General features: G+C 34.3%; 1 protein-coding gene across 8 annotated transcripts in view; it reads left to right on the top strand.

Annotated features, from left to right (window-relative positions):
- Window positions 1-317: 317 nt before the first annotated feature.
- LOC123552588 (dystrophin-like) overlaps window positions 318-27,070 on the top strand; it is a 253,635-nt gene continuing 226,882 nt past the window's right edge. For 2 of the 8 annotated variants that reach the window (XM_053540090.1, XM_053540091.1), the window contains exon 1: window positions 12,361-14,784. In XM_053540090.1, coding sequence (XP_053396065.1) covers window positions 12,414-14,784 — 2,371 coding nt within the window. In that variant the 5' untranslated portion in view covers window positions 12,361-12,413. Of the gene's footprint in view, window positions 689-4,986; window positions 5,220-12,349; window positions 14,785-18,778; window positions 19,768-27,070 lie in introns of those variants that run through there. The other 6 variants (XM_053540095.1, XM_053540093.1, XM_053540089.1 and 3 more) reach the window with 6 other exon arrangements.

Below are 27,070 nucleotides of genomic sequence, written 5' to 3'. Positions count from 1 at the left end.
TCAAATCTTTAAAATCTGCAAGTGAATAAACTGTGGTTAAAACGTAATCTGTAGCATGTTGGGTACAAAAATTAATCATTTAATCCGTGCTTTTCAAAATAAATCCCGTTACAGTACACATACATGTTATTACTCATTTGAAATTTAAATCGGAATTTTGCCAGCACTTCCCACTAAGAGGTGTCAGAGTTGGAATCTTCCCTTACAAAATCATTGTCTCGCAACATCGGTCATAATCATTTTAAAGACCTTGTGCTATCATTACTGCGAAATATTAAACCTACTTTGAAAAGGATTAAACCGGTATTTCTTTTACGTTGAACGACTAGGTCGTGTAATTATTGTTGTAACAGGTTAAGCGGTAAAGTGGATTTGTTTATGTTTATGTCATTCACTAAAAGTGGACGAAATGAGACAGTAATGTGCGAGACATCAGTGTCGACAAGGGGGTGTCAAAGGTTACGACAATTTGTATTACCTTAAATTACGGGCTTGTAATGGTCATTCAAGTGGATAAAATTGCTCTACCATTTATGTGGATGTTATGATACGTGTATAGTTTTTTATGAGTGTTTTATATGATAAAGCAAAGTTTTTATTGAACAAATACGCAGCATAGTAGCTAAAGTTTTATTTGTACATTGGATTTTAACATAATTACCACAAGGATATACTTGTTTTTATACTGGTAGGTATGACTGTTAAATATTTATCAAAAAAATTACACTACTAAGCTGAATTTTAGTATGGACTTCCCTCAGTTTCTTCATAAATTTCTGCAAATTGTTTGCCTTTCTGCAAGATTTTGTTTGTTGTCAGTCTTTGTTTTCTGTTTAAAATTAATTTTAGGTTTTATTTCATAAGTTTATTTACTGTAATTATTACTAGGCTTAGGAATTTGCATGTTTTTGATGTGATAGTTTTTCTCTGTGAACATACAATAGAAGCCAGTTCTTGTGAGGAGGTTTCCATGTTGAACCATCCTGAACTGTATGAAAACAGCCATAAAACTGAAATTCTATTTTTAATGGCACTAAACACAAATGTTTGTTCATTTTTTGGTTTGTATGGTCAAGTAGGTTTTTAAGTTAATGTTAAGCTGTAGAATAGCATTACGATACATGAAACTAGCAACTGTGAAATGTACAATATGCTAGGTAAACAATAGATATACAAGACCAGACTGAAGTGACCACAAATATGTCTGTCTTTCAGTTGTTCGGTATTTTTAATTGAGGTTTAGAAGACTTTGACATATAGTATGTGTGCTTAAGGTTTAGCAGTATATCACAAAACAACAGATTTTTTTAGAAAATGAACAGCATCTTGACACACAACTTATCTGTCCAATACATGTTTTACTGTTCTGTCCCACAGAGTTGGATACTTAAAATATTCTAAATGAGTTGCCCCCCTTTAAATAAGAATGCCATTTGTAAAGAAATAAATGTAAACAAATGTCAAAAACGATGTTTTACCTAGTTATGTAAAGTTTAAACACTCGCACGATGTTGCAAATGCATCAAAACGAAGGCATGTAACAGCTTTTAAAAAATGGTGAGTTTTTAAAGGCGCTGAACTGTCCAGAAGTGTGGCCCCTTCATGCAGTCCCTTTCCGGAATTCAATACATATATGAGTAAATTGACAATGGTTTTGTGGAATAATATAAATGCTTCTTATGCTGTTAAATTGTCATGTAAAACAATGCTTTCTTTCAACGATTTGATGACGTTCGAACTTTTTTTCTCTGAAACATGGACCTATACCTTAAGGTAATCTTACATATTTTTTTAAACATTGCAGTCTTCTTTTCTTTTCTTTTTTTTTTTGTAAAATTTAATGTGTTCAGTTCTATTAAGGGTTTATGTATTTATGAGTTTGTGTATTCAGTGGGACATTGTCATATATACCAAACTAATTGTTATTACAAATAATTGACAAAAAAACAACAAAGATTTACAAAGATTTTTTAGATTATTTAAGACATTTTTTTGCTTTATCTAGATCTGTACGAGTATTAAAGCCACGTGTAAGGGCATAACTTTTAACGGCCTTATTGAATACAAAATAACAAGCTAATCTTGCAAATCAGATTTCTGCAGAATAAGAAGTATGTATGATTGAAATCAATAAAAGAGATCTTTGATTCATTAACCTTTAGCATGCTAGATAAATTGTCGTCTGCTGGAAATGTCGTCTGCTAAAATTGTAAAATTCATTCAGTTTGCTCCAAAATTGGAAGAAATATTGTCAGAGTAGCAAACAGCTTGGAACCTGATCAGACGCCGATTTAATCGGCGTCTGATCTGGTTCCAAGCTGTTTGCAAAGGCTGTTAAATTCGCCTGCAGCAGGCTAAGGTTTAAGTAATCTTTCTGTATCTAATGGACTGTAAAATATTGAAATGTTGTAATCAATTAAGCTGTCTTCATTTTGTTCTTTAAGGTACTCCAAGGACCAAAATAAAAACTGGGCTTTGGGTTTTTAATAGGGAAAATTCATGTAGTTATATGGTCTGTAGTCTACTATCATTACTGAGAAAGAAATGGAGATTATAGGCATTGCAAGTAATGATAAACATTCCTTGTGTTTTGTGCATTGTGGAAATGTAGTTGAAAAAGGTTATATTCTCGCTAAAACAAAGGCAGGTTAGTCATTTTATCTCAAAAAGTTATATTTCTGAAATTTGCTATTTCTGAAAGAAAATTTTGTGGAATTTCGTATATTCAAATGTACCAATAAATTTGCAGATTTCACAAGCATTTTGAAATTGACATACCAAAATGTGTTTCTGTTTCAAAATAAATGGCTGATAATATAATGATGGTTTTCGATATTTTTTTTTTTTTTTTTAAATCTTAGGGAAAAAACTGAGAGACTCATATGTATGTTGTTGTGTCTGACAGTCTTTCTGCTGGTTTGATTGTCCTTCAACAGCTGTTTATTTGTTTGTAGTGGTTAAAGTCACATGATTCTTCTTGGCTAATGCTGTGAAAATTAACAAAATCTTACAAGAGTTGTTGCCCCTAAAGGGGTTTTAAACGATAGTTTCATCCGAAAAAGTCTGTATTTCTGTGGGAAGAACAATTACTGTATTTGTAATTGAATTGCTTTGACTGGTTGGATCTTTCATAAAAAAGAGAAAGGGGACAGATTTAAATGAAACAATAAAAAAACCCTGAGGGTTAGGGTTAGGAACAAAACAAAGAACTCTGCTGTTTGTCTCAATTTTACATGCTCTTAACTAAAGTAAGTCATTTTGTAAAAAAAATATTTTGTAGATGTTTTCTTTTTTCAGAAATATTGATTATTTCTTTGCAAACAGAACAAAATTTACATGTACTTTTTTCCTGTATTTGCCTTTTAAAAATTTCATGACCGTGAAATAGTTGTGGTGATATAATGTGGTTTTACAGAATATTAAACAAAATGTGGAAAAGTAGGTTTGTTAATGATTCTATCTATCTTTGAAAAATGGGTGAGATGTAAATGTAAAGAAAAATGTCAGAAAGTGTCGGAAAGTGTCATAAAAAATTATATAGTATGTAAATAGTTATGACATAACATTTTGTAATACTGCATAGCTATGCATAAAACTGTTAAATTGCTTTATTAGTGTTTGAGGAAAAATTATTAAAAAAAGGAAAAAGTTGGGAAAAGCTTAAGAGATTTGAAATAATGAAGGAAAACAATTTATAATTTTATCTGGAATGCACAAAGTTTAAGAAAAAAAAAACATGCATCATAGGTAAACAATACTAAAAAAGTACTTGTATTGTTAAGATGGACAGTTTTTAAGAGCATTTTCTTCAAGGCAATTATTTTTGTAGTATGTGTTATTAATAACTTATATTGTAGTATGTATATTAATATTGACATATGTCATGTTGCGTAACATTAGAGGATCTAATGCTGTCAATTAACTATCACACTTCTGGGCAATATAACAGGTAATTTAAATGTAAGGTGAAACAAGAGATCAAAATGTTATGGACATTAAAAAATATATATATATAAATTGAGACAAATTTTGATCTTGTGTTTTATTGTCATGTAGGATATAATGTTTCCGGCTATTATGCAAAAAACTGGTGATTACACCTAATTTTGAAATAGTAGTACACTGTTCTGACATGATAATTTCCCTCATTTATTTAAGGTCACATATGCCATTTAAAGGCAAGATATCATTCATTTTAGCTTATGATAAATCAGGGCTGTGTTATCTGTCTCTGCCAGTACCGTATTTGTCCTATATTGAGTATCCATGTGTGTAGGTGCAGATATTAGGTACATTTCATGTTTATAAAATTCTACCTCTAATTTTTAGCAGTAAGTCATATAATCCAAAGTTTTGATGGCATCAAACAAGAGTTACACAAGTTATGGATTTGTGCTAACTTTAAGATAAGTACGGTATTTGCTGGATTATGAAATGGATTATATTTTTGTTTTCGTTAATTTTGAAGAGGTTTTGTATCATTTTATAACTTTGACAGTTTTGAGATTTTCTTAATTGGATTTTAATGGGACATAATTAATTTTATCATTGTTTCTTGTGAAGCAAAAATAACTACTGTCAGGATGTTGAAACAATTAATACAATATTTTTTTAAGTTTCCGTTTATTCCATTTTTGTTACACATCTAGATTTCAGTGATTAGAAAGTAAACTGCTGACTATAAGCCTAGTATTTTGGTGAAACTTGTGACTTTTGTCTTTCATTAAAGTCCAAAAGACTATAATTATAATGTATTAAAACATGATATGGCTGTCTGTAGCCATGATATTATGTCTGTGCACGTGGTTGTGGGTTCAGTCATGTTAATCAAAGGTTTTGTTCTGAAGCTAATCAGATTGAGATCTTGTTGTGAATATTATTTTAGATTCTGCTATGTTGTTTCATCTGATGCCTTCTGGTACCTGCCTGTCCCCATCCTTTACATCTTGAAAATATTCTAGCATCATCATTTGTTTTCTATTTCAGACTGTGAAATTCATGTATCTAAGCCTGGATTATTAATGTGATTCGGTCAGATTCAGTGTTGTGAATTGTGATTGGTTGATTTCTGTGTTGTCCACGTCCGATTGGTTGATTTATGTTGTCAAGTGCCAGGATGTGGGAAATTTAGAACTGGAGGTAGCTGTACACTATAATAGAGATGGCAAGTGATGGGTCTGAGAACACAAGTTTTGGATCAAGGATACAGGAAGCTAAAGGTAACCATACCAACAAAATCACTTATACAATAGGGTTATTATAACAGTAGCTCGATCTGGGATGCTTTATTCGGCTCTAGTGGATTTTGCCAGATTGGATCTCACGAGGCGCTTGCACCGAGTGTGATCCGTCCTTGCAACTGTGTCAGCTCATGCATATTAATGAAAGTAGTGCGGCAACATACAATACAGGATTTTGGAAGGTACAATACAGGATTTTTTTCAGCCTGTTCGTATTTCCTTGTGAAATGCAAGCTGTATTTTTGACAGAATTTTTATAGGTATATAATAAAAATGAATATCAGTTAAGTCAAACTCCTACATATGAAAAAATTCAGTCCACAGTCTCAGCCTACAGAGAGCAAAGGTCGTAATAAGCTGCCTTGGCATTTTTTTTTTCAAATATATTTGTGTTTAGGTCAAGTCTTTTTGCAATTTTTCATAGTAGTGCATATCAGTGAAAGTATGTGTAGGCTGTCTGGCCCAAGTATTATCTAATTCTACAGGGTACATTTGATAATTTCTAGATAATGAAACATAGATAACATGCCAAAATTTTAAAACACTAGACACAGTGTACATGCACATTATATTACTTACATAAATTTTATTCCCCCCCCCCCCCCCCATGTACAGTGCATGCTTTTTACATGCAGAAATAACTCTGTTGAAAATTAATCTCTTGCTCATTAGTGAATTGTCTCCCTTACCCCTTATTTACAAAGAGCACAAACCTCCTTGCAGTGATAACTACATATAAATTAAAATGGAACATAGGGAATTCATGTTAAAATCTAAATGTTTCTAGTTTTAGTACCAATTAGAAATTAGCTCAGAGGTAAAGCATACTGTTCATGTTAAACAGATCTTTTGCCGTGTGGGTTCGAAACTCAGCATCAAATTTTTATTTCTTTTTGCAAAAAAAATTAAGATACCTTCATGCGCTCTGTGACAACACAACAGAGAAATATTTAAAGACGATATGACAGATTAGAAAGGTTTAGCATTATATCAAAGATGATATTAATTAAATGCATGCACTTAAGCAAATAATGAACAAAGACAATTTGTATGCAAATACAAACCATCAAAGAAAGAAATGAAAATATGGGAACAAAAATGAAAACGAATGGGAAAAACAAAAAATAAACTTGAAAAACAAGGAGCGCTTGATGCCCCCGGTGGCATCCTTGTCGATACAAAGCAACCTAAGTCCAAAACGAGGTCAAGGTCAAACTGAGGTCAAGTGATGTTTGAAGATGAGGAATGGTCACATGTTACATCTGTATTAGTATCAATCCATTCTTGTAAGCGGTATTGATGCTAGACGAAACGGGCCCATTTGGTTAACCAAGAGTTGGCCCATATAAAGCAACCTAAGTCCAAAATGAGGTCAAGGTCAAGGTCAAACTGAGGTCAGGTGATGTCTGAAGATGAGGAATGGTCACAGGTTACATCTGTATTAGTATTAAGTCATTCTAGTAAGGGGTATTGATGCTAGACGAAACGGTCCCATTTGGTTAACCTCGTACGGACGGACGGACAGGATGATCACTATATGCCTCCGCATCAGTAGATGCCAGGGGCATAAAAAATCCTCACAAGGATTGAACCCAAGGAACAATTTGCTTATATCCAATTATAAACTGCATTTTACCTGACTGAGCTATGTTGCTGTATACTTATTAGATAGTTAACATGAAACAAATACTAATAATTACTTGTCAAGTTATGTGCGAGCATTTTGAATTGTTATTCTACCAGTTATTATGAAATGGACTCGTCCTTGTGTTTCAGCGGGAATTACATTATCATTGGGGATTAGTACCAGTTTTTGTCAGTTTTTTTATCAATTTAGATTTTAAGATTTGAAGACACCTCTAAAATACTGCTGAAAGTTACCTAACGAAATTTTGTTTTAAGATGTTTTGATAAATATATATGATGATGTCTGCATTGTCTCATAATGTTTATGAAATAAGGTAGGCAGGAGTGAGAATTCTTGAAAGTTGTTTAAACTTGGTGGTTCCGAAAATTTCTAATAATGAACTGTTAATATATTAGGAATATCTTGCAGCTTTGATCTACATCTCTTTGCAGAAGAATTTTTGTACGAAATTATAGGAAGAGAGTTGGCAATGCTGCTGTTTGTAATTAACATTTATTTAAGTTTTATGATTGTATCTATGTATGTTGGAAACTGGGAACTCTTCCAGAACAATGAAATGCATGAGATTAAGATCTTTTTCCCCAAGATACTGAGTTTGAGTACCAATTTCAGAATGCAACCTCACCGTTGGTAAATTTCACCATTTAAATTGCTCGGAAAAATTGATACAATGTAAAAGACTGGAAACTGACCATTAAGGTTGCCTCTCCTGTACACTTTGTGCTCTCCTATACTATCATTTTGCACTCAAGGTTACCGTCCTTGCGCACTACACTCAAGGTAATACCTTTCCTTTACTATCATTTTGCACTCGAGGTTACCTAGGTTACGCTCCAGGAAATACCTCTCCTGTACTATCATTTTGCACTCGAGGTTACCTAGGTTACGCTCCAGGAAATACCTCTCCTGTACTATCATTTTGCACTCGAGGTTACCTAGGTTACGCTCCAGGAAATACCTCTCCTGTACTGTCATTTTGCACTCGAGGTTACCTAGGTTATGCTCCAGATAATACCTCTCCTGTACTATCATTTTGCACTCGAGGTTAAATAGGTTATGCTCCAGATAATACCTCTCCTGTACTATCATTTTGCACTTGAGGTTACCTTCCCTGAACACTACACTAAAGGTAAAACCTCTCGTGTACTATCATTTTGCTATCAAGGTTACCTTCCTGCACTCTACACTCAAGGTAATACCTCTCCTGTACTATCATTTTGCACTCGAGGTTACCTTGCCTGCACACTACACTCAAGGTACCGTTATACATCTCCTGTTCTATCATTTTACGCTCAAGGTTACTTCCTCTGCGCACATTGTGTTCAAGGTAATAACTCTCCTGTATTATAACCACTTTGCACACAAGGTAATACCTCTCCTGTGCTATCAATTTGCATTCAAGGTTGCCCTCCCTGAACACTGCACTCAAGGTAATTCTCTACTGCACTGTCACTGCACTCACGATAATACCTCTCCTGAGCCAAGGTAACCTCTCCTGAGCAAATTATCTCACAAGGTTATCTCCCCTGGTATTAAAACCCATTGCTTACATTATGCTCTTAAGGAAATCTCTTTAGGGCACATTGTGCAAAACCTTTCAGACATGATTGAAGAGTTTTTGACCTTGATTATAAGCTTTATATTACCCCTTGTCTGTGAATGACCTTGACCTTTAACCTGTCCCCTTGTCTGTGAATGACCTTGACCTTTAACCTGTAAGGGGCAAAGACTTTGTGACAGCCATTCAACATGTGGCCATGATAATTATAGTCTTTTGCAACCTTTAAAATTGTTTGACCTTTTGTTCGTTGATCTTTACGTTAAACAATTGCAGTATGGGCACTGCAGCCCCAATTTAAAAAAAAAAAATGTGCACTGTAACTATATAATATGCATAAAGACAAGACTAGCGTTGTTTCTCCATTAATTTGGACAGAGGGTATTTTTCTTTTGATAGAATTCCATAAAATATTCTAGTCACAAATATTTTCTGATATATGGTACATCCTTCAGCCCAGCCGTCTCTATCCCAATGTTTATAGCATCAAAATCATCTGGAATACACTCAAAAACATCTTCCTAAAACATTTTTGTCAGAACCTGTGTAGTAACAGCAAAAATACTGCGGATGTAAAAATCATTTCACAGGTCGCTATAGTGATCTGAAAAATGTTCTTTTTTCTGAGAGGAACTATTTTTTGTGACATCGTGTTGCTTATTGAAGACGTGATTGATTTTCAGTGGTATATCTGTGGTGTTAAGATTTTCGGGGAAATCTAGCCTGGTGATAATGTTGTCGGCTAAGATTAGGATTCCAAGTTGGAAATAATAATTTTGCAGATTTCGAGAAATTCTGGGATGAGTGTTGAAGGATGTTTTGACAGATTATGTCATTTTTTTTCGAAAGTTTTGGTGGTGCGTCTTGGAATTTTGACTTTTGTTGAAAGTCTTATTCGGAAGTTAATTGGTATCGAAATTATCAGATACAGAATGATGTAATTAATTGTAACTAGATAAACTTGTAATCAGTGGCTGGCAATATTAAATGGAGTTAATTAACACTTGATTTATTTCTTACTGGGATCAGGAAATAGTGCTATACAACAGAAATGAGTGATTAGTTCTGACAGTTATATTGTAAACAAATGTGAGGGAATATTCTTACATTGGCTTAATTGATTAACAAATGAGAGTTCATTTGACATGATGATTACAAAATGAGGAACATTTATTTTAAGTGTCCAGGTGAATTTGGATTGGACTTGTCTTTCCAAAATAAAGTTGAAATAGAACAATAATAAGAATAATATTCGTGTATTCCTAGATAAGATTTTTTGTAACAGAAAAAATATAGCTGATAAGGCATTAAATTATTTATAGCAGTGCAAGTTTTATTTCATTCAAAATCTAGTAAATAAAAATTACTTTTATATAAAATTTTGATAAAAATGGTAACAGACATGAAGTATTTATTTCTTTGACTGGATATTAATCTAGATTATCAGATAAAGTAAATCTATATCTAAATCCAGCCTAAATCAGGTGCTTCCAGATGTTATGGTAGACAATTTTGATGTTGTAGAAAACCAAGGTACAGTGACCTTTCCATACATCGCTAGCATTGATTTGAAAATTACATTTTTATGCAGCTACTTTTCATTCATGTATTAAAAATCCAGAAAAAAATTAAAAGGTGACAATTGATGAAATTGTGAAAAAAAGTACGAAAAAGGAAGTAACGAAACAATATAAAGGGACAAAAAAACGATAAAGGATATCATGAAAGATACAACTTGCTTCAGAGGAAATTTAAAAAAAAGGTTTAGAAAAAATCTCATGTCTGCATCAAGATTATATTTATAAGAATATGTGAAGTATTTTTATTTGATCATTTGGCAGACATTTAATTTGGTGTTATACATATTCTGTATTAAAATCTCAGTTTATTACCATGCCCTTATTCTTACCTGGGTCAAAGTATTTTGAGTGTAAAATATTACCACTCTGGTCAGGGCATCTTTTAGAACAAAATATTTTCACCCTTTTGACATTATCTTTGAGTTAAGATTTCATACCCTTGTCATAGCACTTTTGAGTCTAAGATATTCATACCCAGGTCACTGTGTTGTTGAGTGTAAATATAGGTATAACCCAGTCAAAAAGAGTCATCAAGAATAAGATATTTATACTTTGTGTCACTACATACTGAAGGGTTGGGGTTAGGTTAGGGCATTGTCATAATTATAGGATAGACCAGGGACCAGACATTGCTCTTTGACCTGACTGTAGGGAGAGGCTGTACATTCCAAACATCCACTGCTCTACAGTATACTCATGCCCCTACTTTTCTGTGACGTTTCTTGTTTCCAATATAATAATTTACAGAAGTAATTTGTTTAGTTGTCTGCTTCAATTATTATATACAGAAATCCTTCAGACTGGAGCTAGAAAATTGGAAGCATAAAACCAGTCTGAATTAAACCAGTCTGAAATACTTCCATCTGTTCAATATTGCTTCTTTATGCATTTTCAGGATGGAAATTCAATTTATATTATAATCCAAAAAAACTGTTTCAAGGAGTAAGCTGCAATTTCAGAAAGAACAAAATTCCGCCTAATCAGGTTTTGGCATCTATTGCTACCATACTTAAAGTATTTTATGAGTTCCTTTGAAATAAGTCAATAAACTGAAGCACCTTAAAACACATGTTTAGAAGCATAAGTCTTACAAAAAAGATAAATTAGTGCCCTTTTATGAAGCTAGTGTCTATAGTTATGATCAAGTGCTAAATTAATGGCCAAATTTTACTTGAAAATAAAATCGAAAAATTTGGCATTCCGCTAATTGATATAAGCTAACAAAAAAGTTCTTTTACTTCCAACTGACCCAGGACAGTATTATATTAGTGTTAAATCTAAAAATGACTACAGTGTTGTTGAAACTTTTTATAAGCCTGTAAAATATGTGTAATGAAAACCATACACTTGATTAGTCTTTAAATATGTAAAGAAAAAGTACTGCACTTTCTTAGTCTATAAAATGTATAAAGAAAAACCAAACACTTAATTAGTCTGTAAAATAAAGAAACCTCCCCCCACCCCGACTCCATCTGTAAAATTTGTAAAGAAACATTTCATTAGTCTGTGCAAAATATAGTAAGGCTGCGTCTTGTGTTAGTCACTCAGTAAAATTGTGAAAAAGAAGAAATTTTATCTTTTTTATCTGAATTTCAACTGAAAACTTTGATGTATGATTTCTGTTTTAATTATAGATAAAATTATATTTAAATATATTTCTCGAAATATGAGTCTTGCACAATTTCTAAAAAAATAGTGCATATACAGTATAACCTCTCCGGAGCGACCCTCTCTTAAGCAAAAATCTCTCTATAACATCATCAAGCTGAAAAATACTATCAAATTTACCTCTCCAGAACAACAACCTCTACATAACAGTCAATATTTATATCTCCCAAAGGGTGTTGCTCTACAGAGGTTGCACTGTATATGATATCAACAAAAAAAATGAAATTATGATGAAAAAAAATCAAAAGAAAAGTTAGTATTATTGAATGTTCCGTATTTGTTGAGTAAGACTTTAAGACATTATTGCTTAGAAAGCAAATGCTACATCGTCTCCTCCCGGGATTTATTGTTTAAAATACTCTCTGAGTTTTTGTATTGTCCTTTATGAGAATTGATTTCTTCTTGTATAATAGGCACTACAAACTTGTTTGGCTATTTTCTAGAGAGAAGCGTCTTAGGTTTTCTGTTAGACAAAGAATAGTATTTTGGAGATGTTCGGACCCATTTGAGGTTTTCTGTTAGACAAAGAATAGTTATTTTGGAGTTGTTTGGACCAATATATTAACAAAAACCAAGATTGTTGGATATTAGCACTATTTCCTGACACTGCCGATGATTTAGATATTTTAAAACTAACGTGAAGAGATCACACACAACAGCTGAAATCAGGAGTATAAATTGAACATGATACTGAAAATTTGTTTAAAATTTTAAGAAACATGGATAAAGACATTGAAAGTAATAATGACTATACTGAAAGTTTAAATGGCAACACTGGAGAAGAAATAATAGAAATGTCAGATAAAGAAGCACAGTTGGCTAGTGAGGCAATGAAGTTGGAAGATTCTGGAATAACTCTTGATGAAAAACCTGCAGAAAAGACTGACACTGAACACATCCAGGTAGAGAATTTACAAGATAAAAGTGACACCGAAGAAAAACAGTCAGCTGAAGGGAATGTTTATTCTATTGAACAAGACAAACATAAGGCTGAAAATGAAAATCCTGATAATGGTAATGGAAATATAGGCACGGATATAGGAAGAGATGAGCAGCCCATGGAAGAGGGTATTGAAGACCTTGAACACAAAATTAGACAGTATGGAGAAGGAACAGAATATGTAAATGAAGAGGCCAAACTAGGCAGTGTTGAGGATTTGATAAATTTCGAGGAAGACATAAGTAAAGGGGAAACATGTACTAATGAACTGGTCCATGAAGAAAATGCAGCCCATATGAGTAATGATAAAGAAAAGCAGTCAATACTTGATAAGAGCTTAATACAAGAAGACGAACCAGGAAATATGCAAGAAACAAGTGGTAGAGATGAAGCAAAAGGTACTAGTTGTATAGAGGTAGAACAATATTCTGAGGAAAAAAGCACTGCAGTTGCACATATCAAAGAAATAGATGCAGAAGATATTTCGGCAAAACAAGAAATAGAAGATAGGAGTGTCGAAAGAGATAAAGATACATGTAAGAATGAAGATGTTCCTGAGAATAGGAAAAGCATACAAGAAAGTAATGATACAAGTAAAAAGATAGAGATTGAAACAGTTGTACAGGAAATTGGTCAGAATCTACAGAACTCTGAAGATAATGCAGGTCAAAGCAGAATGGCATCACAGGAATTTGTTGAGTGTTCAGATACAAACAATATGGATGAGAAGGAGAACAAAACAGATACCTATTATCAACTTCTTGAAGAGCTAAAGAAGGATGTAATCAATTTTGAGAAAAGCTACGATGAAAGTTATTTGGGCTATGAAAACTATGAAGACAAATGTGAGGAATACGGAAATTTCAGAGATAATATAGAAACTGAACAAAGTGTAGATTTGGAATGTGGTTTAAAGTTGGAGCAAAATGTAGATTTGGAAAGTGATGTTGGTAATGAACAAATAGTAGAAAGTTTTGCATCTGAAGTTGAGAGACATAGTGAAGATGCTGACTTTAAACAAGAGGTTGAAAAGATTGATCAAGTCTTTGATAGGTCTACTGCTGCGACGTTGAATAGTCCAGAAAATTTTTATATGCCAGAACCTTCAACTGATCTAGATACAAACATTTATCAAGGATTACAACCTGAAATGAACAATACATTTACCAAATCTTTTGAGCAAGGTGCTGCTGTTCATAACAATGGGATAACAACTGAAAATGGTTTTGAATTATTGCAGGAAAGTGAACAGGTTGATTTAAGTTCAAAGTTAGAATTATATAGAAATGACGAATGTCTTCAGAAGGGTACAGATGCAAATACTGTGAAGATAGATCAATCAATGTATGAGTTACAAGATGTGACTGAAAATGAGATCAGTACGGAATGTCAACCAGAAAACATTAGTAAAATTGACAGTCATGTCTTAGAAAATACTAGTAAAGAACTTTCATATTTAGAAATGGAAGGAAGTAGTGCTAGAGCAAATGCAGGAGAAAATGTATTAAAGTTTGCACAGCTGGAAGATATCGAAGAATCATTAACAGATATTTCAGAACTGACAGAATGGAAACTGGATCATGAAATGTTAAGCATAGACGACAATGTTTCCTGTCAAAATAGAGATACACTTGAAAATGCGCAGGCAGAAAATGCAAATAATATAAACATTGAGGATGAGAAACAAATTATAAATGGTTTGAATGAAACAGAAGTGGACAGTCTAGTGAATGAGGCCACAGCTAGTAATACTGCAGAGATGAGTGAGAATGCTAACAAAGGTGCTTTCGATAAGACAGGATTCAGAGATAATGAAGGTGAACATTTTAGAATGGAAAGTATTGAGCTAATATGTGTTGAAGAACTGTCAGACACTGCTTCAGAAGAAGGCTATGGATTAGATTTACAGATTTTAGAAACAGCAAGTAATTTGGTGATGCTTGACAAAGATTTCACATCACCTACTGATAGTGAGGGTAGAATTATAGTCAATGCTGCATTGTCTGAAGATGAGGAGTATCATAAAATCATGTCAGGTGACCTTGAACTTGACTCCGACCAGTATGATAGCCTTGACCTTGTCCCTGGGTCTGACCTTGAAGACAGTGGGGTCAACCAGTGCTTTGAGGATAGAGAAGAGAATGATGAAGGTGAGGACAGTTGTGTGCATTAGTTGGTTGCTATAGTAATCTGCATGTTGCATTCTAGAATATTGAAAGTGTCTGTTGCTACTTGAAATCATCTGAAGCTTGAGTATTAATTGCACAGCATCTTGGAATGCATTGCTAAATGGTTTCTCATTTTTGTGAAGTTCTTTAAATGTTATAAAATTGAAAATAGATTCAACAACATCGGTCCGAGATAGATGTTCAGGTATCTGATACAGGTGCCAGCTTCAGTGTGGCACATGTTTGTATCCTGTCATATTGCCAACTGTGAAACTGTTAGATTTTATTGCTTCATGCAGTATTTATTTTCTTAACAAATGTGTAGATTTCAGTTTGTTTTCTGTTAAATGCAGGTAAATCTTAATTTGTTTGAATTTGAATTTAGTTCAATGCCATTTTCAAGTCAATAAAAAAATTCATACATTCGTACAGGTAAGGGATACCCATTTTAACAGACAAAAGAGGCATACAGTGTGAGCTTAAAGATTTAGTAAATGTATTCTTTCATATAATATATACTCTCCCACCTACTTTTTATCGAAATATTTCTAAAAAATTTGGTGCTCATAAGTGAATCAGTGTTACTTTGGTAACAGATAGTAAGATTTGTTTCTTGCAAGTTTGATTTATAGCTGTAATCATTTATGAAGTTTTATTTTTATACACCCGAAGGGACTTATTATGTTATGACGCCGGTGTCTGTATGTCAGTCTGACTGTCTGTCCGTCCGTAGCAATTTCGTGTCTGCTCTGTATCTCTTGAACCCCTTGAAGGATTTTGAAGAAACTTGACACAAATGTTCACCACATCGAGACTACATGCAGAGCACATGTTTTGGATGGCTCACTTCAAGGTCAAGGTCACACTTAGTGGTCAAAGGTAATATGACTTTGTTTCGTGTCCGTTCTGTAACTGCTTGGAGGATTTTAAAGAAACTTGGCACAAATGTAACAGCCCTGGCTGATATACAGAGTAACCATTTTTAACAATGAAGGGCTAACTCTTTTATGTCTGAGTGATGTTTTGGTCAGCACTTTTATTAAAAACTCAGGAAACTATTATAGAGATTTCAAATTAAAGAAATATGCTGTCAGTGTCCTTTGTTTGGCATAGTTCATTTAAAGATGGCATGCTGTGTCAAATTGTTTATCAGACTTCCTAATTTCAGCCTGTAACATGGTAAAATTGATGATTTCACACCATGAAGGTTTGAATTAAGTTGTTACAATTCATTGATCTGTTCGGCCCATTTACAGTCTTGATAGTTGGTAATCTATAAGACAATCTATATACTATGTGATACCAGGGAAGTAAATCGTGTGATTGTCACCCCCAGGCACTTCTTTCTTAGATGATTATTGCACGTTTTTCTGATGCTGGGTCATTAATTTTGCCAATCAACAGGTCTGAAATGTTTAAGATGTCTATCACACATACTTAACTAGACTTAAAAAAGAAATCTAAAGAATGTTTCATTAACCATTGAAACAGAACGGATCTTCATATTTTGGTACAAAAGTATTTGATCAGTTCCGCAAAATCAACAGGAATAGATTTGGTTTTAGAAACTTTATTTAAAAAAGTATTTATGGAAATACCCGGTAAATTGGATTTTTACATTGTGATAAAATTATTATGCTCAGTCAACGGGAATGGAAAGCTTTTTGTAGTAAGTTCATCCTTTTTGTACTGTAATTGAAAATAAGGATGCTACATGCTTTTTCGTCCTGTTTGTCATTTTGACAGCCAGCAATAAAATAGGCGTTATAAAATGTCTGCAATCTCAGTTGTTATTGCTATTGTCAGTGCATCAGGAAAGTAGTCCACACTTCTTGGAGGAAATGCTGCTGAAAACATGATTTATCTAAGATTGTTAACTGAGGATGTAGTTTTTTCGAAGTTGTTTTTCTGTGAACAATATTCCTATAGAGATTAAATAAGATTGTTGTCAGCCAGTGAACATGTTTTCTTTAGGATTGTTGTCATGTGAACTACTTGCTTTCTCTGAGATGGCTGTCCTTTAAACTTGTTTCATTCTTTGAGAATGTGTCACAGGGTGAGAAAAATGTGCAGTCAGTCCGGGGCTCGAATTTGGGACCCCTCGCTTACAGGGCGAGGGCTCTACCAACTGAGCGGAGCGGCTGCCTGACACATCTCCCCTAACAAGACCAAGTCCGTACCGTGACATACACCCCCACAAATTGGAAACTAGTCCTCGAGTTCCGGAGGTATATAATAATGCATGCGTCGTAAGACTGACCAAGCAAGCATGCCACGGTCCCATGCGATCCTGTTAACATGTTTTCTCTGAGATTATTAAGTTTCTCTCAGAACATAATGTGAACATAATTCCTCTGAGATTGTTGTCCTGTGAACATGTTTTCAATGAGATTGTCATCCTGTGAACATGTTTTCAGTGAGATTGTCGTCCTGTGAACATGTTTTCAATGAGATTGTTGTCCTGTAGACTAGCTACTAGTCTGATAATAAGTTTTTTTTTATATGCTAATGTATTTCCTAGTCAGATATCTTTCATTTATAGATAGCTCCCTGTTTATAGATTGCTCCCTGTTGAATATCTGGCTGTACATTCGGCAGCAGGAACAGTTAACCATGTTATAACTATGAAGGGAAGTAATATAACATAAAATACGAGAAGAGACTATGACTGGCAAATGTAAGGACTGTGACCAGTCTAGTTGTCCTGTGAACATGTTTTCAATGAGATTGTTGTCCTGTGAACATGTTTTCAATGAGATTGTGTCCTGTGAACATGATGTTTTCTCTTAGATTATTGTAACTTACTACATGTATCTATGTGAACATGGGAATCATGTGAGGAAAAGTCAAAATAGGAAGAAACATTTTAGGGCAGGTGTTCAACCAATTTCAGATTTTAGTGTATGAAATAGCATGGTATATGTTTAAGGAGACTGCTTGCTTTTCCTTAACAAGTGCCTTATTATGAGGTCTTGCATAATTCCTTATATGGTCATATCAAAGTGGATCCTGAGTGGTAAATAGCTTAATTACTGATATGGTAAATATGTTTTTATTTGTTGTTATGAAAGAAGGCAAAAATATCACAGTAATTATGTAACGGAAATAGCAGACATTTCTGCAAATGGTATGCCGTAATTAGAGGCTTGTTATGCACGGGAACTAGTGTTAACTAAATCAGGAGACATCTAATTGCCAGTGGATGAACAATTAAGCATTTATAATTTAACATAATTACTGCAAATATGGTTTCAGTGTAGACTGAATTTGTATATCAGATAATTTAACAATCTGGGTTCATTTTCACTTGAGAAGGTTATTATAAACTTATGAGACTGTGGTAAACAAACATTCAAATGCTTATAAAGTCGACATCGTAACCTTGTTTGACCTGGGAAATATAGTTTGAGAACTACATGACCATGAATTTGTGGTTTTATTGTTTTTCTAAGAGGCTGGTTAACTATGGCCATCTGCCATTGGTGAAAAATATGGATTTTCTATAGTGGACATAGCAGAAGCTTTTGTCACAGAAAATTGTGTTAGTGAATTCAGGGGAGAGAGAAAATTTCATTGAAGATATTTGTTTAGTGCGAAAAATAATCTGGAGTTTTATTGGATTTAGAATGGTTTAGTTAAATCTTAGTAGAAATAAAACTGACTTTGTATGGAAAAAATTCAGTTTGAATAGGACAACCTGAGTGTATTGCATGTATATCATTTAAAACAAGAAAATTAATAGAAAATAAAGGACATAAGAAATTTCCTTTTTTTCCACTTTTCAGACTTAATAATTCTGATAACGGAACATTTATTTATTTTAAGGGTATTAACTTAAATAATCATTTTGCTGATTTATAAAACAAATCTTAAGATTATAATTATGATATCATATTAAAATGTGTTGAATTTTAAAGCTGCTTCAGCACATTTTAAAGTGACTGCAAACGCAACAAACAAAAGAGGAGAATTTAGCAATTTTGAGAAAGCCCGCAGCTCAGAGTTAATGTTTAAGTTAATGATTACTTTACGATGACACTTTTTACAAGTAGCGTCCTTTTTGTCACTTTAATGCTTCGCTGACTCTCGTTAAGAAGTTAGCGACTACAGCAGCCAGTCTCAACTGGTTGCTCCTCGCAACACTTTCACTGTATCTGATCTGGATCGCCCAGGTGGAACCGCATGCTGTCCTGTTTACCTGCATTTGTTGTCATCAAGCTTTTCTGTGACACAGATGCTAAATGCAAATATTTGAGAAAGTAATGTGAAAATGTGACAAATTCAATTGATTTTTGAAACAGGAGTTATATCAGTGAAAGTAAACAGTCGTGTTAAATTTGAATGTTTTAAAATCTGGTTAAAATGTTACACCTGTGATCCTTGTATTTTTAGGTCATATTCAGTTAGAACACCATACGCAGTAGCTATACGTGGTCATAATCAATCAAACATGTTCAAGTAAAATTTCATTCAAAAAGAAACATGTTTGCCTTTATTTGGATAAGTAATTTACATATAAAAAGGAAATGGGTGGATAAAAAGTGCTTGTATCTAAAGCTTGGATTAAATTCGGAAGGCTAAGTCAAATAAAAGAAATTTAAGGGTGTTATTTTACACAGATATAAAATGAGATTAATATTTATCTATGGCCTGTTAGGAAATCTTATGACATTGGTGTTGATTTGTAGCCTATAAAATTATGCAAATATTTGGTCGGCTCAATTAACTAAAGGCTACAATGCGGTCACATTAGTTGAATTGAAAGTAGTGCTATATATAGAATAAATTATTACTGGATTTTACTCACTTCTCATTGAAATAAATCGTGTATGTACAAAAACAAGTGAACGTTTTTTTTGCTAATGTAAAAATGTGGATGTTAAAGATGCTTGTCACCGTGTAATATTGTGGATTTAATAGACAAAAACATGGATGCAACCACACAGAAGTTTCACAAGTTTAGAGGTAACATTTAAAATGACAATTTTTTCTTTTGAATTTTATATCTTTTTTCTTATTTGTTTAAGTAAGAATTAAGGAAACTGGATGTAGTTTTCAGAGGTATCCTTTTCTGTAATATCATATTGTTCATGTTTTTATTTTCATTTTATTCTTTCCTGTGAGCGTTATATTTCTTGAACAAGGAAAATATGTTAATTTTGAAGCTACAGTCCATGAATTCCTAAATAACTACAGGGTTTTTTTCCGGCAGTTTTTATAGCCGTTATTCGGCTATATTCCCAATGCCAAAAAGTATGTTTTTTTCCCAAAATGAGTGCAAAAATTCCCAATCTACATTCTAAAAAAAAAATTCATCAAAATTGCACAAAAACTGACCAAATTATGGACAATTTTGTAATGGAAGTATGTTAAAGATGTTCTAAAATGTGAAACAAGTGTATGAGAAATGTCTTTAAACACACCCTTACTTTATCCTATGGGACTAAATATTTCCCAATTTGGAACATTTACACATCAAAATTCACAATTTTAGGGGTAAAGGCTATGTTCCCAAATTAGCTAGAAAAAACCCTGAACTATTGAAATTTCAGGTTGCTTTGACATTATCCAGACAGGTTTCCTTCAATAGTTATAAAAATTTAACAGGATTTAACAGTTTCTGTGAAATTTAAAAATATTCCATTTGCAGTATTTTGAGTCTCTCAGACACTTTAGAACACAAGCTTTGTTGATTTACTTTAGACAGTTTCAGTCTCTCAGACACTTTAGAACACAAGCTTTGTTGATTTACTTTAGACAGTTTCAGTCTCTCAGACACTTTAGAACACAAGCTTTGTTGATTTACTTTAGACAGTTTCAGTCTCTCAGACACTTTAGAACACAAGCTTTGTTGATTTACTTTAGACAGTTTCAGTCTCTCAGACACTTTAGAACACAAGCTTTGTTGATTTACTTTAGACAGTTTCAGTCTCTCAGACACTTTAGAACACAAGCTTTGTTGATTTACTTTAGACAGTTTCAGTCTCTCAGACACTTTAGAACACAAGCTTTGTTGATTTACTTTAGACAGTTTCAGTCTCTCAGACACCTCAGAAAGGGAGCCTTATTGACAGATTTCTTTCATTCTCTCAGATACTGAAGAATGGGGTTCTTGTTGACTGAATTCTTTCAGCCTCTAAGACACTTCAAAACAGGAGTCTTCTTCAGCTTTTAAGACACTGCAAAACAGTAGTCTTGTTGACTGAAATTTTTAAGCATCTTGGACACTGCAAAACAGGAGTCTTGTTGACTGAATTATTTCAGCCTCTCAGACACTGCAAAACAGGAGTCCCGTTGACTGAATTCTTTCAGCTTCTCACACACTGCAAAACAGGAGTCTTGTTGACTGAATTTTTTCAGCCTCTCACACACTGCAAAACAGGAGTCCTGTTGACTGAATTCTTTCAACCTCTGAGACACTGCAAAACTGGAGTCTTGTTGACTGAATTCTTTCAACCTCTCACACATTGTGAAACAGGCGTCTTGTTTACTATATTCGTTCAGCCTCTTACACACAGCAAACAGAAGTCTTGTTGACTGAATTCTGTATGCAAACAGGAGTCTTGTTGACTGAATTCTATCAGCCTCTCACACAAATCAAACAGGAGTTTTGTTGACTAAATTCTTTCAGCCTCTCACACACGGCAAACAGGAGTCTTGTTGACTGAATTTTTTCAGCCCCTCAGACACTACAAAACATGAGTCTTGTTGACTGATTTCATTCAGTTTTTCAGACTCTGTAGAAGGGGCCTTATTGACAGATTTCTTTAAGTCTCTCAGATACTGAAGGATGGGGTCTTGTTGACTGATGTCTTTCATTTCTCAGACATCTTGTTGACTGATATCTTTCAGTCTCTCAGATAATGCAAAACAGAAGTCTGTTGGCTGATTTCTTTCTGTATCTCAGACACTGCAGAATTGGGGTCTTGTTGAATGATTGCTTTCAGTCTCTTTGTTGATCTACATTAGACAGTTTCAGTCTCTCAGACACCTCAGAAAGGGAGCCTTATTGACAGATTTCATTCATTCTCTCAGATACTGAAGAATGGGGTTCTTGTTGACTGAATTCTTTCAGCCTCTAAGACACTTCAAAACAGGAGTCTTCTTCAGCTTTTAAGACACTGCAAAACAGTAGTCTTGTTGACTGAAATTTTTAAGCATCTTGGACACTGCAAAACAGGAGTCTTGTTGACTGAATTATTTCAGCCTCTCATACACTGCAAAACAGGAGTCCTGCTGACTGAATTCTTTTAGCTTCTCACACACTGCAAAACAGGAGTCTTGTTGACTGAATTCTTTCAACCTCTCACACATTGTAAAACAGGAGTCTTGTTTACTATATCAGTTCGGCCTCCACTGCAAACAGGAGTCTTGTTAACTGAATTCTTTATGCAAACAGGAGTCTTGTTGACTGAATTCTATCAGCCTCTCTCACAAGTCAAACAGGAGTCTTGTTGACCGAGTTCTTTCAGCCTCTCACACACTGCAAAACAGGATTCTTGTTGACTGAATTTTTTCAGCCTTTCGGACACTACAAAACAGGAGTCTTGTTGACTGAATTCATTCAGTTTTTCAGACTCTGTAAAGGGGCCTTGTTGACAGATTTCTTTGAGTCTCTCAGATACTGAAGGATGGGGTCTTGTTGACTGATGTCTTTCATTTCTCAGACATCTTGTTGACTGATATCTTTCAGTCTCTTTGATAATGCAAAACAGAAGTCTTGTTGGCTGATGTCTTTCATTACTGAGACATCTTGTTGACTGATATCTTTCAGTCTCTCAGATAATGTAAAACAGAAGTCTTTGGCTGATTTCATTCAGTATCTCAGACACTGCAGAATGGGGGTCTTGTCGAATGATTGCTTTCAGTCGCTCAGACACTGCAGAATGGGGGTCTTGTTGAATGATTGCTTTCAGTATCTCAGACACTGCAGAATGTGGGTCTTGTTGAATGATTGCTTTCAGTCTCTCAGACACTGCAGGAAAGAAATCTTGTTGACATATTTCTTTCAGTCTCTCAAGACATTGCAGAATGGAAGTCTTGTTGAATGATTCTTTTTCAGTCTGTCAGACACAGCAGAATCAGTGTCTTGTTGAATGATTTTTAGCTTGACTATTCGAAGAATAGGGGAGCTATCCTACTCGCCTCAGCGTTGGCGTGAGCGTGAGTGTCACACAAATGTTAAAGTTTGCATACCACCCCAAATATTTTCAAAGTCCATTGAGATATTGCTTTCATATTTTGCATAATTGTTTACCATCATGACCCCAGTCTGTAAAAAGGAGGAGGCAACTCTATCAAGCATTTTGACTGAATTATGGCCCCTTTTTGACTTAGAATATGCTTATTGTAATGTTAAAGTTTTACTCATAGCTTATATTACTATCAAGCACTGAGAATAGTTGAGCGTGCTGTCAACTGACAGCTCTTGTTTTTTCATTTTATCAGACACTGCAGAATGGAAGTCTTGTTGACAAATTTTGCTCAGTCTGTCAGACACTGCAGAACGGTAGTCCTCAGACACTGTAGAGCAGGTGTTTTTGACTAATCATGATTTTTCTAAATCTCCCTAACCCTTCAAAACAGGAACCTTGTTGACTCTAAATCTTCCTTTCACTACAGAACAGGGGGAACCTTGTTGACTGATTCCTTTTATCTGTCTAGACATCAGATTTTATTCAGTTTCATTTGACATCATAAAAAGACATATGCCTGGCACTGGGAGACAAAATAGAGACATTGTAATCACTGAGTACTGTGTCTTTCTGATTTATTTCTATTGATAAATCAAATCTCTAGACTTGCAGTATCACTATTGGGACAGCTTTTCATCCTCAAATAATTGTATTTCTCTTGCTAGGGACTTCGCAATGGAGAGGAAGTAGCTCTCAGATACTTTGAAAACTGGTGTTACTTTTGAAAACTGGTGTTACTTTGTCAAGGTGGCTGTGTGTCAGTCTTGGGTATATATTTGTGTACTTTGGTTAGCCATGGCTGGTATACCCTTCGATGACGATGACGGCCATAAAAAGATTGGACTTCATACTTTTGTTATGTTTGTGGTGTTATACTGGTTAAAGTTTTGAATGAATTTCTAAAGTCATGGCTATATTGTGTAAAATTTTGTACTTATTTCTTAAGTACTGGCTGTAATATTTAGTTAAAATGTTAATTGTATTTCGTAGGCCATGGGTGGCCTATAGACAAAGGTTTGTATACAAATTTTCTAGTTAGGCTCTGGATTTTATATTATGGGTAAGACATTTTCTAATACATTTCTTTGGCCTAGGTTGTAATATTTGGGTAAAGTTTACTTGCAAACTCCTTCCTGTCGGCAGCATCACTTACAAGGTTAATTTAGTCATAAGTTTCCCAGGTTGCATTATACAAAGTTTGATGAATAGAACCGGTACTTAAGTCAAAACTTACCTTGTAACTTTTTGTTTGCAGGTGTTTTGTGACGGATTAAATTTCTTAGAAATGCATGTATCTATTTCATCCTTATATAATGTATAACAGTGAAGGCTGTTGGCAAAATATCATATATCAATACAGCTTAATTAAATTGATCATGAATTTCTTGGGGGGCTTTTAGTCACTTTTATTAATGCTACCAATTTACTAACTTCCAAGTTGGTCTTGAGTTTGATCCCAGGTTGCATTAATGTCCTCTTTGACCATCCACACAGTCTATAAGCTTCATTCCAGGTTGTAGGAGAGGAATGTCATATATATACTTTAAAGGCGTATGCTAGAATATCACCATTTTTTTCCCAATAAAAGATTTTGTTCATATTTTATATATTGTTTGTTCATTCTATAAGTAACTTAAAAATAAAAAGAAATAAGGGGGTCACCGACTTCGTTTTTGTTTTATTTCAGATTATAATGCATGACCATGGTACAAGAGTATGTTGAAATCTAGAGCGTGTCTGCCATAACATATAAGATCAAGGAATCAAATAAATGATTCATGAAGTATAACTGCTAGTCAAATCTCATAAGACATGATTATTTCCTTTCGAAACAAAAAGAAATTTTAATGAAATTCAAGAAATAGTTGCATGACACTTGTATGTTGTTGTTGTTTTCTAAGTCAAAAAAGCATCATAATTATGAAATGTTGTATATTTCCTTCAGCAGTTAATATTTCCAAATCTACATATAGGAATTTGATTAACCCTTAGCCTGCTAAATTTCTATAATGGACTGGTCCATCTTCCAATTTGGGCAGTACCATTTATCATTTGAAGGGGTCTTTACTAAAAATTTACTGACTGAATAGCGAACAGTGTAGACCATGATCAGACTGCACGGATGTGCAGGCTGATCTTGGTCTGCACTGGTCGCAAAGGCAAAACCAATCGCCGCCAGCAGGCTAAGGGTTAAACTTGCAAGAATAGCACAATATAATGTTTACTTTTGAAATATAAAAAGAAAAAGGGTGGTCACCGAATTAGATTTTTCACATTTTCATTTTGAATGATTGCCCCTTTATGATACTGGTTTGTGATCTCCATGCAGAGAAACAAAAACCATTATAAATCCAAAATAGTCGTAAATACTGGTCAGACTCCAATCGATTACAAATAAATATTCATAAAGAAACGTCACATTGGTCAAATATAACTCATAATTTTAAATAAGAGACTAAAATCTTTGGAAATATGTGAAAAAGTGCGAGAAGATATCTACCTCGACACCGGTTTCAGCCGATGACACTAAAATGACAGAAACAAAAACACAAAACTTACGTTCAAAAATATCAGCGAGACAATTGTATGTTTTAATGTCAACATAAATTCATTATCAGACCTGTTATCTTTACAAATACATTCATATGTACATGTACCAGAAAACGTTCCCAACAAACTTCATCAGAGGTGTCCTTACATAAATACGCACAATAAGCTCGGACTGATGGGACTGTGACAGTCAAACGTTATTGCGTTGTCCCGAAACATACATCCTATTATTTGGATTTGTTTTGATCAAGCATTAGAAATAAACACAGCGATTGTCCGAATATCCAAAACCATGCAACTTTAACGGAAACGGTGAGACATGCCTCGTGAAAATTTTATCTTGCGTACGTTTTCATTGCGGATTTCCTTACAGAAATACTCAGAATAAGCATGGACGTAATGGGACAGATAGTCAAAAGTTATCATGCCGTCCTGAAACGTACGTTCTATCATTTCAACTAGTTTTGACCAACCGTTGAAAATAAACTTTACCGGAAACGGTGTCGTAATCGGTGCGTCATGCGATTTCTGCCTCGTGAAAATTTTATCTAGCATACGCCTTTAATGTAAATTATTATAGTAGGTTAAAAAAATGCTGAAACATTTTTTACTATGACAAATTTTTGGTGTCATACTGAGCCAGTTCATACCGTGAAATTTTTTATGAGGTGAAAATTGTTTTACAATGTAAATTTTGTCCAAGTGAATGAATAATTTAAGAGACTGTGACTATGGTGTTCTGATGGATTTATTAGGTTGTAGGTAAAGGTGACTGTGATTTTATGAGAAGAGAGGAGACTAGGTATAGAGCTGAATAAGCAAACTTCACCCTGCTAAATTTCTAAAATGGACTTGTCTAGCTTTCAGTTTTGGGCAGTAAGTTATTATTCGAAGGGGTGTTCACTGAAAATTTACTGACTGAATAGCGAACAGTGCAGACCAAGATCAGCATGCAAAGTCTGCACTGGTCGCAAAGGCAGAATCACTAAAAGGTTAACATTAACTCTGAATTAACTTTATTATGACATGGTGAAACTGTACCCAGATGAAAACATTTTTTATGCCCCCGAAGGGAGGCATATAGTTTTTGAACTGTCCGTCGGTCTGTCGGTCTGTCAGTCTGTCGGTCCGTCCGCAATTTTCGTGTCCGGTTCATATCTTTGTCATCGATGGATGGATTTTCAAATTACTTGGCATGAATGTGTACCACAGTAAGACGATGTGCAGTGCGCAAGACCCAGGTCCGTAGCTCAAAGGTCAAGGTCACACTTAGACGTTAAAGGATAGTGCATTGATGGGCGTGTCCGGTCCATATCTTTGTCATCGATGGATGGATTTTCAAATAACTTGGCATGAATGTGTACCACAGTAAGACGACGTGCAGTGCGCAAGACCCAGGTCCGTAGCTCAAAGGTCAAGGTCACACTTAGACGTTAAAGGATAGTGCATTGATGGGCGTGTCCGGTCCATATCTTTGTCATCGATGGATGGATTTTCAAATAACTTGGCATGAATGTGTACCA

Source organism: Mercenaria mercenaria, chromosome 4 (genome assembly GCF_021730395.1).
Source record: "Mercenaria mercenaria strain notata chromosome 4, MADL_Memer_1, whole genome shotgun sequence".
In the NCBI taxonomy this organism is placed as follows: Eukaryota; Metazoa; Mollusca; class Bivalvia; order Venerida; family Veneridae; genus Mercenaria; species Mercenaria mercenaria.
The sequence above is the reverse complement of the archived record's forward strand: the minus strand, read 5'-3'. Positions and strand labels throughout refer to the sequence as shown.